General features: G+C 37.9%; 1 protein-coding gene across 1 annotated transcript; it reads right to left on the reverse strand.

The window, feature by feature from the left end:
* Nucleotides 1–10,483: 10,483 nt before the first annotated feature.
* LOC149381106 (large ribosomal subunit protein eL21z/eL21y) lies at nt 10,484–12,107 on the reverse strand. Its single transcript, XM_089630588.1, has 2 exons — nt 11,816–12,107; nt 10,484–10,993 (listed from the first exon to the last, which is right to left on the reverse strand). The coding sequence occupies exons 1-2, from the start codon at nt 12,050–12,052 to the stop codon at nt 10,733–10,735; spliced, it is 498 nt and encodes a 165-aa protein (XP_089486714.1). The 5' UTR covers nt 12,053–12,107; the 3' UTR covers nt 10,484–10,732.
* Nucleotides 12,108–12,776: the final 669 nt, after the last annotated feature.

Here is a 12,776-nt window from a genome sequence, read left to right on the forward strand (position 1 = left end):
CCTAGCTCCGACGTCCGATTTCTGCAAATAAACATGCATTGGAAAGCTAAGGGAGAGCTCTATTCGTTTCTTGAAGTGGATCATCCAAATCATCATTTAAAATTCCAGAATCCTGCAGAAGAGGACGTCACGTTCCTTGCTTCTCTCCAAGTTGTCCAAATATGTATGAATCTCCTTGAAATTGTTTGGAATCATCACATGATGCGCTAATAACCTCCTCAAGACCCGATTGACCTCTTAAACCTGAAAATCACTCATAAACATACAAAAGCTATCAAAAACACTTGAGGACTCGTTAGTTTTTAGTCCGGGAAATATGAGTTTTACGCGTAATAAACGCACCTATCAAGACAAAAGGGACTCTTCAGAGATGTTGTCAGGGATATCATAATCACGATTCATCACAGGGAGCTGATCTTTGATCTTCAGTTCCCGAAAAACCACTCTCTCCGGTGATCGGAGTGAAACCAACTGTGCAGAAGAAGTCTTCAATGAATCAAGCTCCAAAACATAGAAATTTTTTAAGTATCCGGTTTCTCTTTCTGAATATATAAATAACATGTCAAACTAATGTCGGAGTCAATTACTATTGGTTTTACCGCTCTTTTGTTAAATCCTTATAATTGGTCGTCGGCGGTATGAGGATTGCATACGAAACACCGCCTGGTAATAATCATCTTTGAGCCATTAACATGTATGCTTGACGTACATAAATATATATCCTTTCATCATCGCTGCAAAATAATAACAAGTAGAATTTGTTACACACATGTCACTAATTACTAAATGGCAGTGTGGCGAATTAGTTACATTTACGTAACCAAAAGCGAAAACTAGGGGAATTAGTTATAGAAAAGTAACTAAACCTTCAAACAAAACATGGGCTAGTGACATATTTTTAACTAGAGTCAATAATGTTCAATATGGGTTTTAAATATGCAGGTAAACCTGGGTTTCAACATTTTTTGTTATAAAAAAAACTGAGACTTACCTTTATAGGTTTCGTTGATTCAGATCTGAGACGAAAATTTACAATAAAAAGTAGACGTTAATCTCCATATCGAACTCCGGCCCGATCATTGGAATAAACTGACGAGAGCTTTGATCAGAAAATATCTTGATAGAGATCGGTAAAAGTTGATGAGAACTACTGTAATGGTGGTCGGGAAAAGCTGAGATAGTGGGAATGATGGTCAGAAGTGACAATTTTTTGGGACAGTGGTGGAGAATAATGGTATGATTAGAAGATAGATGAATGTATGATGGAGAAGAAGGTGAACGTGGGAATGAGGTTGAAGAGAGAGAATTAGGGATTTATGGTAGATGATAGAAGTTGTAGTATGGAGTTTATTATTAGGTTAAAATGAGTAAATCTTGTTTCTCTCTCTCGTTTGACCTGGTTTCTCTCTCTTTTGATTACTCTTAGATGTGCTATTTTTCAAAAATGATAATTATGTGTCCAAACCAATGGTCCAAACACTAAATTTACTCCCACTAAAGTCATTTCTGTTGTTATTGTTGTTATTTATTGTAGAAAAGAAATGTCTTACTATGTATGGAGTGACAAAATCAGGTTTGGGAATGGGCTTTTTACATGTCACATGTGCTTTTGGATGAAAGAAAAAAAGGAACAAATTGTTATAATGCTTGGGGTATATTTACTTTTGGGTTATGAGCTTTTACACGGGACAGCATTGTAATATATACTCCGTTTTTTCTCAACATAGAAATTGTTGTGAAAATAAAAGTTTGTGAGTCTTTTTCAGAATAAGGTCTAAAGCAAAAGCTTTAGTACTCTCGCTGTTGGGCCGGGCCTGCCTTCCCTTATACCTTGGCATGAGCCTTGAGCTCCTCGTTCTTCACATTCCTCAGCATGAACTCTTTCGTGCACCAAGATAGATGAACATGTTCAATCCTCACGTGGATCATCTTCTATGTGATCTTGTCATCCACACTGCAGACCCATACAAAATACATTGTTTTATCGAAGAGAGGACTTATGATTTGGACTTGAATCTTAGTAAAATTAAAGATTTTTCCCAAAATTTACCAAAAGTATAACCACGATAAATGTATTTTGTGGATGACACATATGTATATCACTAAATCCGAATTTTTTTTATATATATGTAGGGAAATTGTCTCAACTAGTTGTGACTTCAATACTTTGGATCAAAATAAACTAAACTATGTTTTGGACACTTTTAGTATTAGGTCTCATGTTAAATGTCCATATTACGCTATCATTTCATTTTTTCTCATTTCTACACTTCTTTTTCATATTTTACTTTTTATTTTTACTTTTTTCTTTTCTTTTTCTTAGTATAGGTGGTAAAGGTGGCGGATTTTTTTTTTTGACCTCTTTGCTCTCTGTTTCTCTCAGTGCCGTCATGTCCAAAAACCACAGTTACAAGTATTATAGATATACATGTCTACTGTTATAGAATTTTGTAGACATACATGTCTACATTATCTAAATCATAAACGTACATGTCTAAAGTTACGTAATATATATATATATATATATATATATATATATATATATATATATATATACATGATTTGTAGACATACATGTCTACATTATCGAAATTGTAGACGTATACATCTTCAATTACATAAATTATAGATATACATGTCTATAATTATCGAAATTGTATACATACATATCTACAATTGTATAAAATTCTAAAATTGCATAAAATTGTAGAGATGCGATTGTAAAAAAATATTTCATGAAAATAAAAAGATTTTAAAATATTTATGTAAATTTAGACAGAGCATAATCATTCGCGTCTAGAATAGAACTAACAAATTAAAACCCAGAGTGTTCTAGTAAGTCCCTTTACAATTACTAGTCCATTTGAAAAAACTGTACAAGTATAGATAAATTGTACAAATTAATCAAACCAACGTCCCATAAAAATGTATTATGACATAAGTATCATAATCGGTAGAAGTATAGATAAAGTATAAACATCATAATCAAATTATGTAGCAATTTTTAAAAGCATTTGTTGGGAATTAGCCTCCAAAGACTTAGAAAATCAACAAACTGCAATGGATATGCCCATCCATTAATAAAGAAAAAACATAACACTTAAGACTAATCCGGTCAATGTTCATAAGAAAGAAACTTACGACCCTCAAGGATTGTGTTTTCCATGAAGCTCAATCACAAAAACACATCAAACTGACAATAAAGTGAACTATTGGGATAATTGCCGCTATGTGACTTGTCGTTTATTTCTTTGTTGTCGCTTTTTAAGTCTTTTGATTTGTGTACGTATCTTTTCCTGATTGGACGCTGAGTTAGTTTTGGTTGTTATTACTATTTGATTTCGCTTATATACGAGTCAAATCAGTAATCAGTTGAACATGAATGAGAACTTTTCTTTTCAGTCTTTTCCTTCGTCTTCTCTTTCTCTCAATTCCTAAACCTAGTTTCGCCATTATCGTTCTTCGTAGCTCGGACTTAATACGGTATCAGAGCTATCCGCTTTTTGTTTTCGATCCTAGTTACGCCTCTCTTTCTCCATTCTCGGTCGCACGTTTCACAAAAGATCATCTCCAATGGATCCCAAGATTGAAACAACACCGACTGGAGATCTCTTTGATAAGGCGATTCTCAGCGATCGATCGAAGATGATCTTCTCGACCCTTATTACCTCCATCATTCCGACACCACTAGTTTGATCCTCGTCTCACAAGCTCTCACCGGAGATAACTATATCTCCTGGAGTAGATCCATGAAGATAGCGCTGGATATGAAGAACAAGCTCGGATTTATCGACGGAACGGTTCCAAGACCTCCGCCGGAAGAAGTGAAGCCTCACCGCCAATGGAATCGCAACAACAAGATCGTGCTTTCTTGGATCCTTAACTGCGTATCCAAAGAGATATCATTGAGCTTGATGTTCACAGAAACCGCCATGGAAGTCTGGAAAGATCTTGAGGAGAGATTTTCACAGAGCAACGCACCAAGAATCTTTGAATTACGCCAAGAATTTGTGCATTACGATCAAGATCAGAAATCTGTTGGTCTCTACTACACCAAGCTCAAGGCAATTTGGGAGGAATTAAGCAATTTCAGGCCATGCTGCAAGTGTGAGTGCAAATGTGGCAGAGCTAAAGAACTGGCAGCTTTCCTTCACTCTGAATATGTGATGCAATTTCTGATGGGACTCAATGAGAATTTCGCTCAAGCTAGAGGTCAAGTGCTCCTCATGGATCCAACTCCTCCAATCAACAGGGTCTTTGCATTGATCACTCAGGAAGAAAAGCAGAAATCTATTCAGAGTGACATGCTTGGAAATGTGGATCAATCTAGCACTATGGCATTGAGCACTGTTCAAGATCAGAGGAAGATCAACAACAGGAAGGAAAGGCCTACTTGTACTCACTGCAAGATGGTTGGTCACACAGCAGATAAGTGCTACAAATTGCACGGTTATTCACCAGGGTATAAACCAAAGGTCAAAGGACAAGCCAATGCAGCTGAAGGAGGGATTCAAGGGATTGACAGCGTGGCTGAGGCATTGAGTGCCATGGAGAATTTCTCGGTCGATCAATGCCAACAACTCATTAGTCTTTTGTTGAATTGAATCACCACCACAGCAACTCCTCAGTCCAGAACTGGTGAAGTCAACATGACATCCTTTACCACAGGTTCCTTATGTTATAGTTGTTCTAATTTTTCATCAAATAGATATAAGAGAATGTGGATTCTTGATACTGGTGCAACTAAGCACAGTTGTTCTGATAATTCTTTATTGTTGAGTCTCAAACCTCTACAGAACTCAAAAGTTACTTTGCCTGATCACACTTCTATCCCACTGCATTTCTTTGGTGATATTAGAGTCAACAGTCATCTTACTCTGCGAGATGTCCTTCTTGTCCCTAGTTTCAAGTTCAATCTTTTTTCTATTAGTGCCTTAACACGCAAGACAAGTTTGATTATTTCTTTTACTGATCATGGCTTCACCATACAGGATACAATTCACAGGAAGATGATTGGCAGGGGTGAAAACCACCAAGACCTCTATGTTTTCACTGATCAAGATGAATCCATTGCGCACATCAACAAAGTGACTGATCATGTGTGGCATAGACGTCTAGGTCACCCTTCTCATAAGTGTCTTGATAGTTTGAAATCTGACCTTGGTTTTACTATTAGTAATAGAGATATTCCTTGTTATGTTTGTCCTCAAGCCAAGCAAAAAAGGCTTCCCTTCTTTTCTCAAAATAAACATTGTGATACTGCCTTTGATTTGGTACATTGTGATATATGAGGGCCTTATTCTGTAAATTCTAGAACTGGTCATCATTTCTTTCTAACTCTTGTTGATGATTGGACAAGGTTCTGTTGGATTTACCTAATGAGAAGCAAAGCAGATGTTCATCATATTTTGCCTCGTTTTTGTACCTTAATTGATAATCTTTTCTCTGCTAAGATAAAAATTTTCAGGTCAGATAATGCCAGGGAATTAGTCTTTGCATATTACTTTTCTAAACATGGAATCTTTCACCAATTCTCATGTGTTTAAGCACCTCAGCAGAACTCAGTGGTGGAAGAAAGCACCAACATATCCTAAATGTTTCTCGTGCTTTATTCTTTCAATCTCAAATGCCTATTATCTACTGGTCTGATTGTGTTCTTACTTCTGTTTTTCTGATAAATAGGACTCCAACACCTCTTCTTAATAACAAGACTCCTTTTGAGCTGTTATATAAGAAAAAGGTTGATTATGAGTCTATGACAGTTTTTGGCTGTTTAGCTTTTGCATCAACCTTGAAAAACCATAGAACTAAGTTTGCCCCTAGAGCTAAGGAATGTGTTTTTCTAGGTTACCATCCTGATTACAAAGGATATAGATTGCTTGATGTTAAGACAAGAGATGTTTTTATATCCAGGGATGTTATCTTCCATGAAAATGTTTTTCCTTTTCATAGAATCTCTGATAACTTGAATTATATAGATCAATTTCCAGATCTTGTTTTGCCTACAAGTACAGCCCTTGAAAGTTTTCCTGCAGATAATACTCATGAAGTTGATCATGAGATTGTTGCCCAAGACCATAGAGACAATGATAATACTCATGAAGTTGATCATGAGATTGTTGTCCAAGATCATGATGATGATCGAATTCCTAGTACCTGTGATGATAATAATGATATAATTGGGGAACAACCAGATAGAGGTGATAAGACCACAAAGAATCAACATCTCCAACAAGAGTCCACTATAAGACCACAAAGAATTAGAACAACTCCTAGTTACTTGAAAGACTATCATTGTGGCTTAATAGTGAACCAGCCAGGTTGTTTTCCTACAACTAAACATTATCTATCTCAGGTTTTTAAATATGACCAGCTATCTCCTTCACATCTTGCTTTTTGCCTCTCAATTTCATATCATCCAGAGCCAAAATATTATCATCAAGCAGCTCCTCATGAGCATTGGAGGGCAGCTATGGATGAAGAATTGTAGGCAATGAAAGAGAACAACACATGGAGCATAGTAGAGCTGCCTGCTGATAAGAAGCCAATTGGATGTCGTTGGGTTTATACCAACAAATTCAACTCCGATGGATATCTTGCCAGACACAAGGCAAGATCAGTGGCCAAGGGATACAATCAGAAAGAAGGTGTGGACTTCATCAACATTTTCTCACCAATGGCTAAATTGGTCGCAGTGAAATTATTGATAGCCTTGGCAGCCTCTCAGAAATGGCATCTTACCCAATTGGATATCAATAAAGCATTTCTCAATGGAGATTTGCATGAAGAAGTTTATATGGACCTACCTTTAGGATATCATCCTCAGGGGGAGTTTGTTGAAGAAAATCTCACAGGAAAAAGGCTAGTGTGTAAACTACATAAGTCAATTTATGGGTTGAAGCAAGCTTCAAGGCAGTGGAACTTGAAGTTTACAGAATCAATTGTCTCAGCTGGTTTCACACAGTCAAGATCAGACTACTCTTTGTTCACAAGAGGAGTTGGGGAGAAGTTTATTGCTTTACTGCTCTATGTGGATGACATAATCCTAGCAGGGCTTTCTATGGAGGCAATAGAAGAAGTTAAAGAGTTTCTTGCGGCTACTTTCAAGCTGAAGGATTTGGGAAAACTCAGATTTTTTCTGGGATTGGAGATTGCTAGAGCTTCAGCTGGAGTAGTGTTGAATCAAAGACAGTATGCTCTGCAGTTATTAGATGATTATGGTTTTCTAGAGTCAAAGCTTGTTCACACTCCAATGGTTCCCAAGCAAGTGCTGACAGCAAGTAGTGGAGTGGCTCTAGCTGATGCAAAGCATTACAGGAGTTTGGTGGGAAGGCTTTTGTATCCGACTATTACAAGGCCTGACATCTCCTTTGCAGTGCATGCCTTGAGTCAGTTTCTTCATTCTCCCACTGATGTTCATCTCAAGGCAGCTCATCATCTTCTCAGATATATAAAGTTAAGTCCGGGTCTTGGATTGTTCTTCCATGAGAATTCCTCTATGCATATTGGGGTAATTGTGAGGATACAAGACGGTCTGTAACTGGTTTTTGTATGTTCATTGGAGATTCTCTGATCTCTTGGAAGTCGAAGAAGCAGTCAACGGTGTCAAAGTCTTCAGCGGAAGCAGAGTATAGGGCAATTGGATCATCGGCTAGTGAGATCATTTGATTACATCAGTTGTTGAAAGATTTCAGAGTTATTCCTTCATCAACTTCAGTTTTATACTGTGATAACCAAGCAGCAATTCACATTGCTTATAACCCTTCTTTTCATGAACAGACAAAGCATTTGGAGATTTATTTGCATTTTGTTCGGGATCATGTTAATAAAGGGATGTTCAAGCTTTTGCCAGTTCGGACTCAACATCAGCTTGCAGATATTTTCACTAAGCCACTACCAGCCCCAGCTTTGAAGAATATTCTATCCAAGCTCAGCTTAAAGAACTTGTTCGCTTGAGGGGGAGTATTAGGATAATTGCCCCTATGTGACTTGTCGTTTATTTCTTTGTTGTCGCTTTTTAAGCCTTTTGATTTGTGTACGTGTCTTTTTCTGATTGGACGCTGAGTTATTTTTGGTTGTTATTACTATTTGATTTCGCTTATATACGAGTCAAATCAGTAGTCAGTTGAACATGAATGAGAACTTTTCTTTTCAGTCTTTTCCTTCATCTTCTCTTTCTCTCAATTCCTAAACCTAGTTTCGCCGTTATCGTTCTTCGTAGCTCGGACTTAATATGAACCCCTAACAAGAAAGCATAATAGATCCTTGAAGCCCTTCTGGTTGTTGAACTGAAAATCCACGCTGCTCGGAATCTTTAGAAACCGGAGTGACCGAGAAGAGGATGTTGTAGTAGTACAGAAAATAGTCAGACTTCGTCGCCGAGTACTTGAACCAGAGATTCTCCGCCAAAGCCTTCAGAAGCCTCTCTAGCTTCAGCTCCGACCCCTCACCACCGCCCCCTTCTCCGATGAGCTCGAGCGATTCACCTGATCGAGCTCGAGTGAGTCGACTCTCTTCTTCGAGGAGGTCTTCCATGGCGTTTGTGAAGCCGATCCAGAGCTTGCTGTCGGAGTGGCGATAAGTCTGGTAAACCATGGAGTCGCGGGGATCTTGAGAGACGGAATTTGGTTGGGCTTCGTCTGGACAAATTTACGGAGGAAAAGGAGCCATAGGAGGAGGTCACGGTGGTCTGGCCGGAAATCTAGCAGCGACACCCACTTTGGCCGTGGTCAAGGTGGTTTTGAGATGAAGGTATCGAAGAGAGAGAGAGAGAGAGAGAGAGAGAGAGAGAGAGAGAGAGAGAGAGAGAGAGGTGAGAATTTCTGAGCAGAAAAAAAAAATTAATAGTAAAAAATAATACTTGAAGTGTCCAAAAACATAATTTGATTTATTTTGGTCCAAAATATCGAACACACTGCTCATGTACATAAACAAATTCATTATTAAGTAACATCTATAATTTGTTGACATACGAGACCCACTTATAATTTTGGGTCAAATATGAAATTTCTTAAAATTTTGGGTTAAATGTAAAAAAGTTAGGGTAAAAGTTTTAATTTTAGAAAATAAAGGGGCAACAAATTCAGAAGTTGGTCCTAAGCTAGCTCCGTCTTTAAGTGTGTGTGTGACTAGCAAAAGAGAGATGATAAGTTGATAACAAAGACGCAAAATAGACAAGAAAGAACATTGTTGCAACACGAAAGGACATAGCCATAGGCAATTGATTTTTGCTTCCACCGTTAAGAGAAATAATCCAATTGCATACTTATTGAAATATGGCGAGAAATGTATTCGTTACACTGACGTCATTTAAATATATAGATTGCTTCATTTCAGAAAGTAGAGAACTTGTTCTGAAAAAAGAAAAAGAAAAATAGAGAACCATTTATTTTGTTGTATATAAAATCAGTTCTCACTTCTCAGTATGAAACCAAACTAGACAATCAAACTAATTGAAATCCAAAGACAAGATAATCACCTAGTTTCTTCTCCTCATCTTTTTTTTGGTAACGAATTTTTCCCCTCACTACTAAAAGAACAAATACTAAAAAATTCTTGTTGAACGTCCTACTCGAAATTTTATAGCGCTTGTGTTTTTGTGCCATTTCAATGTCTCTTTGTAAAAGAAGAAACTGGACTTGTACATAGAGATTAATTTTTGGGAGCTTGATGCGAGGGTTTGGGAATCCCTGGCTAAACCTCGCAGGATCTTTTTTGAGACAATGAATTATGCCTTTTTGGCAAAGTAGGCCTGGTTTATTGCCGCAGGGGATCGTTTTTGGCAATTCTTATGCTTCGTATGTTCTGCCCGAATGTAGAGCTTATAGAGCATGTTCTGAAATCTTGTGCGTCCCCTGCGTGGAAGGGAAGTATGCTTCTATCTCCGGCCTCTAATTTGGGAATGCTCTTCTTAGATTTCTGGTAGTGGCGTGAAACAAAAGATGCTAGACATTAATATTGGAGTGTTAACTCTTTGCGTGACGGTCTCCTTCAGCAATTCCTGAAACCGACGCTGAAGGATCCGAGTGTTGACCATCTGTTCATTTCGGGGTCACAGACTTGGGACCAAGATCTTGTGCATCGTTTGTTTAGTCCTATTGTTTTCAAGGCCATTTCCGGAATTCGTCTCGGGCCGGCCACACTCCCAGATAAGTTGAGTTTTGGAGACCATCTGTTAATATATATACACCAACCTTTAAGATATCAAATGGGTTTTTATTTATTAATCCCGTACCCCTCTTTTTCTTGCTAAGTAAGAAGCCAAACATTTTTCAAAGCTCACTTTAAAACTTCAAAAACAATCAAGCTCAAGATTAGGACTGAGTACGAGACTTTCAGCTGTGCAGGATCTTGTAGTCTATTACATTAATTTTATAAACTATCACATTAATGCTAAAATAAATTTAAAACAAATAATTACCAAATAACATCGCAAATGTAGCCCTTCTTCACTTGGCACAAATTCCTTTCTTCACACTTGCACTAATCAAAAAGCTTGTGATCCAATGATACACAAGACCTCTTTTAGCTGTGATTTGTTTAGAGCCCTGAACCATATAACTAAATGGCTTCCAAGTATCAAAAACACCTTAAGCATTAAACAAAATTGTGCTTATAATCAAGTATAAAAATAACAACTAACAATGTCAGAGAACTCGATATAACTAGAAAACCAAGAAGACAACAGTAGGTAAAAAAAGAACACGAGAAAGAGAATCGACCGATTCGATCTCTAATATCCTCCTTTGAGATCGTTGACGACATCGTACGGGATAGGAGTGACAGTCTCGAGCGTTGCACCCTCAAGGACCATGAAGCCGGGCTTGGGTCCCTCGGGCTGCCTCTTTGTGCTGATCACCTTTCCCTCAGCCTTGGCCTGAGCCTTAAGCTGGTCGTTCTTCACCTTCCTCAGCCTGAACTCTTCCGTGCACCGAGATGGCTGAACATGCTCAATCCTCACATGAATTCTCTTCTTGATGATCCTGTTCCCCACCTGCCAATTCAAGAAGTCTTCATAAGGTGATTGATGCAATGTTATTATCAATGCAAACTTTCAATTAATTTAATCACCACACCCAAAAGGGATTAATTTCATTGGACATTTGCTAATAAGGTGGCTGGTCAACTACCCAATTGATTTTTTGTACAGACTTCACAATTAGTGCTCCAAAAATGATCAATTGAAACGAAAGAACATAAGCCCATACGAATAGACATCGCCATGATTACATGCCTGACTTTGTATTCCACAGCAAACTTTTAGGTAGCCAGAGTTTAACAAGGACGTGAAATCGACAGCCATTGATAGAATATCTTGCTACTATTTTCTCCAGAAATTACCAAATTATATATTTGGTGAGATGTGGAAATACTCTACCCACTCAAAAATGGCGTCAATGAGATTTAACAAATAACTTGCTCTGATAAAGCAAACAACATTTTACTAAAAAAAAGAGCAAACAACATTGCTTGACACGGTACTATATAACGAGTTCTCAATCAATCCAAACAAAACAAGCGAACAGAGCAGCATAATCAAAATCCATACTCAATTAAAAAAAGCAAACATAATTGAAATACTCGATTGAAAGATTCGAAAAGACGTATTCAGAGAATGCTAACCTGAGCCTGATATAATCGATATGAAAAACCGGTAAATCTATTCGGCACCGATTCACAGAAGTCATTAATGATAATACTTATACACAAAACAAGTACAGTCCGAGTACAAGTAACGGAAAATATCCTAATCGAATAGACATTTGATGGAAAGAAAACCCTAAGAAGCCAATAAATAAGTGACATGAATGTATACCTGCTTGTTAACCTCCACGCCGACGGCTCGCTTGGTGACGTTCCAGACTCTTCCGGTACGTCCATGGTAGAACTTGTGAGGCATTCCCTTGTGAATAGCACCGTTGACCTTAACGTCGACATAGTCGCCGATCTTGTAGATCTTCAGGTAAGTGGAGAGAGCGATGTAACCCTTCTTCCTGAACGGCCTCGCGAAGAGGTCCCGAGTCCTCGAGCGGAGACCATGTCCGGCCGGCATTTCCTCGTCGTTATAGGGTTAGGGTTTCCAGAGAATAGAGCGATAAAAGTTGTGCTGAATATATACGGGGTTTTAGCCTTTAGGTATGGTAATGCATTTTCGGGCTTAGTTTGAGTGTTGAATTGGGCCTTCGTTCATTTGTTTCCAGCCCATACATACATGGTTGCGGAATTGACGTATCTACTACCATTTTATCACTTTTCTCATTTTCAACCAAAATACTAATTTAAACAATTCTACTAAGTCAAGTGTGCAAATACTCTTCTGCCCTCCCTCTATTTTGTTTTCTATCTCTTTGCCCCTTTCTCTCTGATGGGAATTTTCTTAACTAAAGAAAAATTCTACACGACGCAAGCGAACGTGTCGTCAAGTAATAGAGTGCAAAAAGCACGGATATCGATCCCACAAGGACTCTAGACTATTTTCGAAGCAAACTCACTAGTTTTCTTTTTCGAGTTATGGAAATGAAAAATGGGGGTTTTTGATTGTTTTGAGAACAAGAGGAAATGTAAACAAAAGTGAAAACAATATTTAAACGCAAGTTAAAAGGAAAGGGTACGATTTTGTTATTTCATCGAGTCGGTCGGTCAAGATACGATTCTAAGCTCGGGTTTAGAGTGGTAAAACTTAGTCTCAATCCCTCCTATAACATTCACTAATCTCTCTCGAGTCTTTAGGAATCTAGCTATGTGTCGAACTTACACCTCTCGGTTTGGGTTCTATT

The sequence above is a fragment of the Urtica dioica genome, chromosome 11 (genome assembly GCF_054948205.1).
Source record: "Urtica dioica subsp. dioica isolate 48M chromosome 11, U.dioica_male_clone48M_v1_H2, whole genome shotgun sequence".
NCBI lineage: Eukaryota > Viridiplantae > Streptophyta > Magnoliopsida > Rosales > Urticaceae > Urtica > Urtica dioica.

Coding starts and splice junctions, on each gene's coding strand:
- LOC149381106 (XM_089630588.1), bottom strand. CDS start 12,052: ATGCCGGCCGGACATGGTCTCCGCTCGAGGACTCGGGACCTCTTCGCG. Junction 10,994..11,815: donor GCGTGGAGGTTAACAAGCAG/GTATACATTCAT, acceptor TTGAATTGGCAG/GTGGGGAACAGGATCATCAA.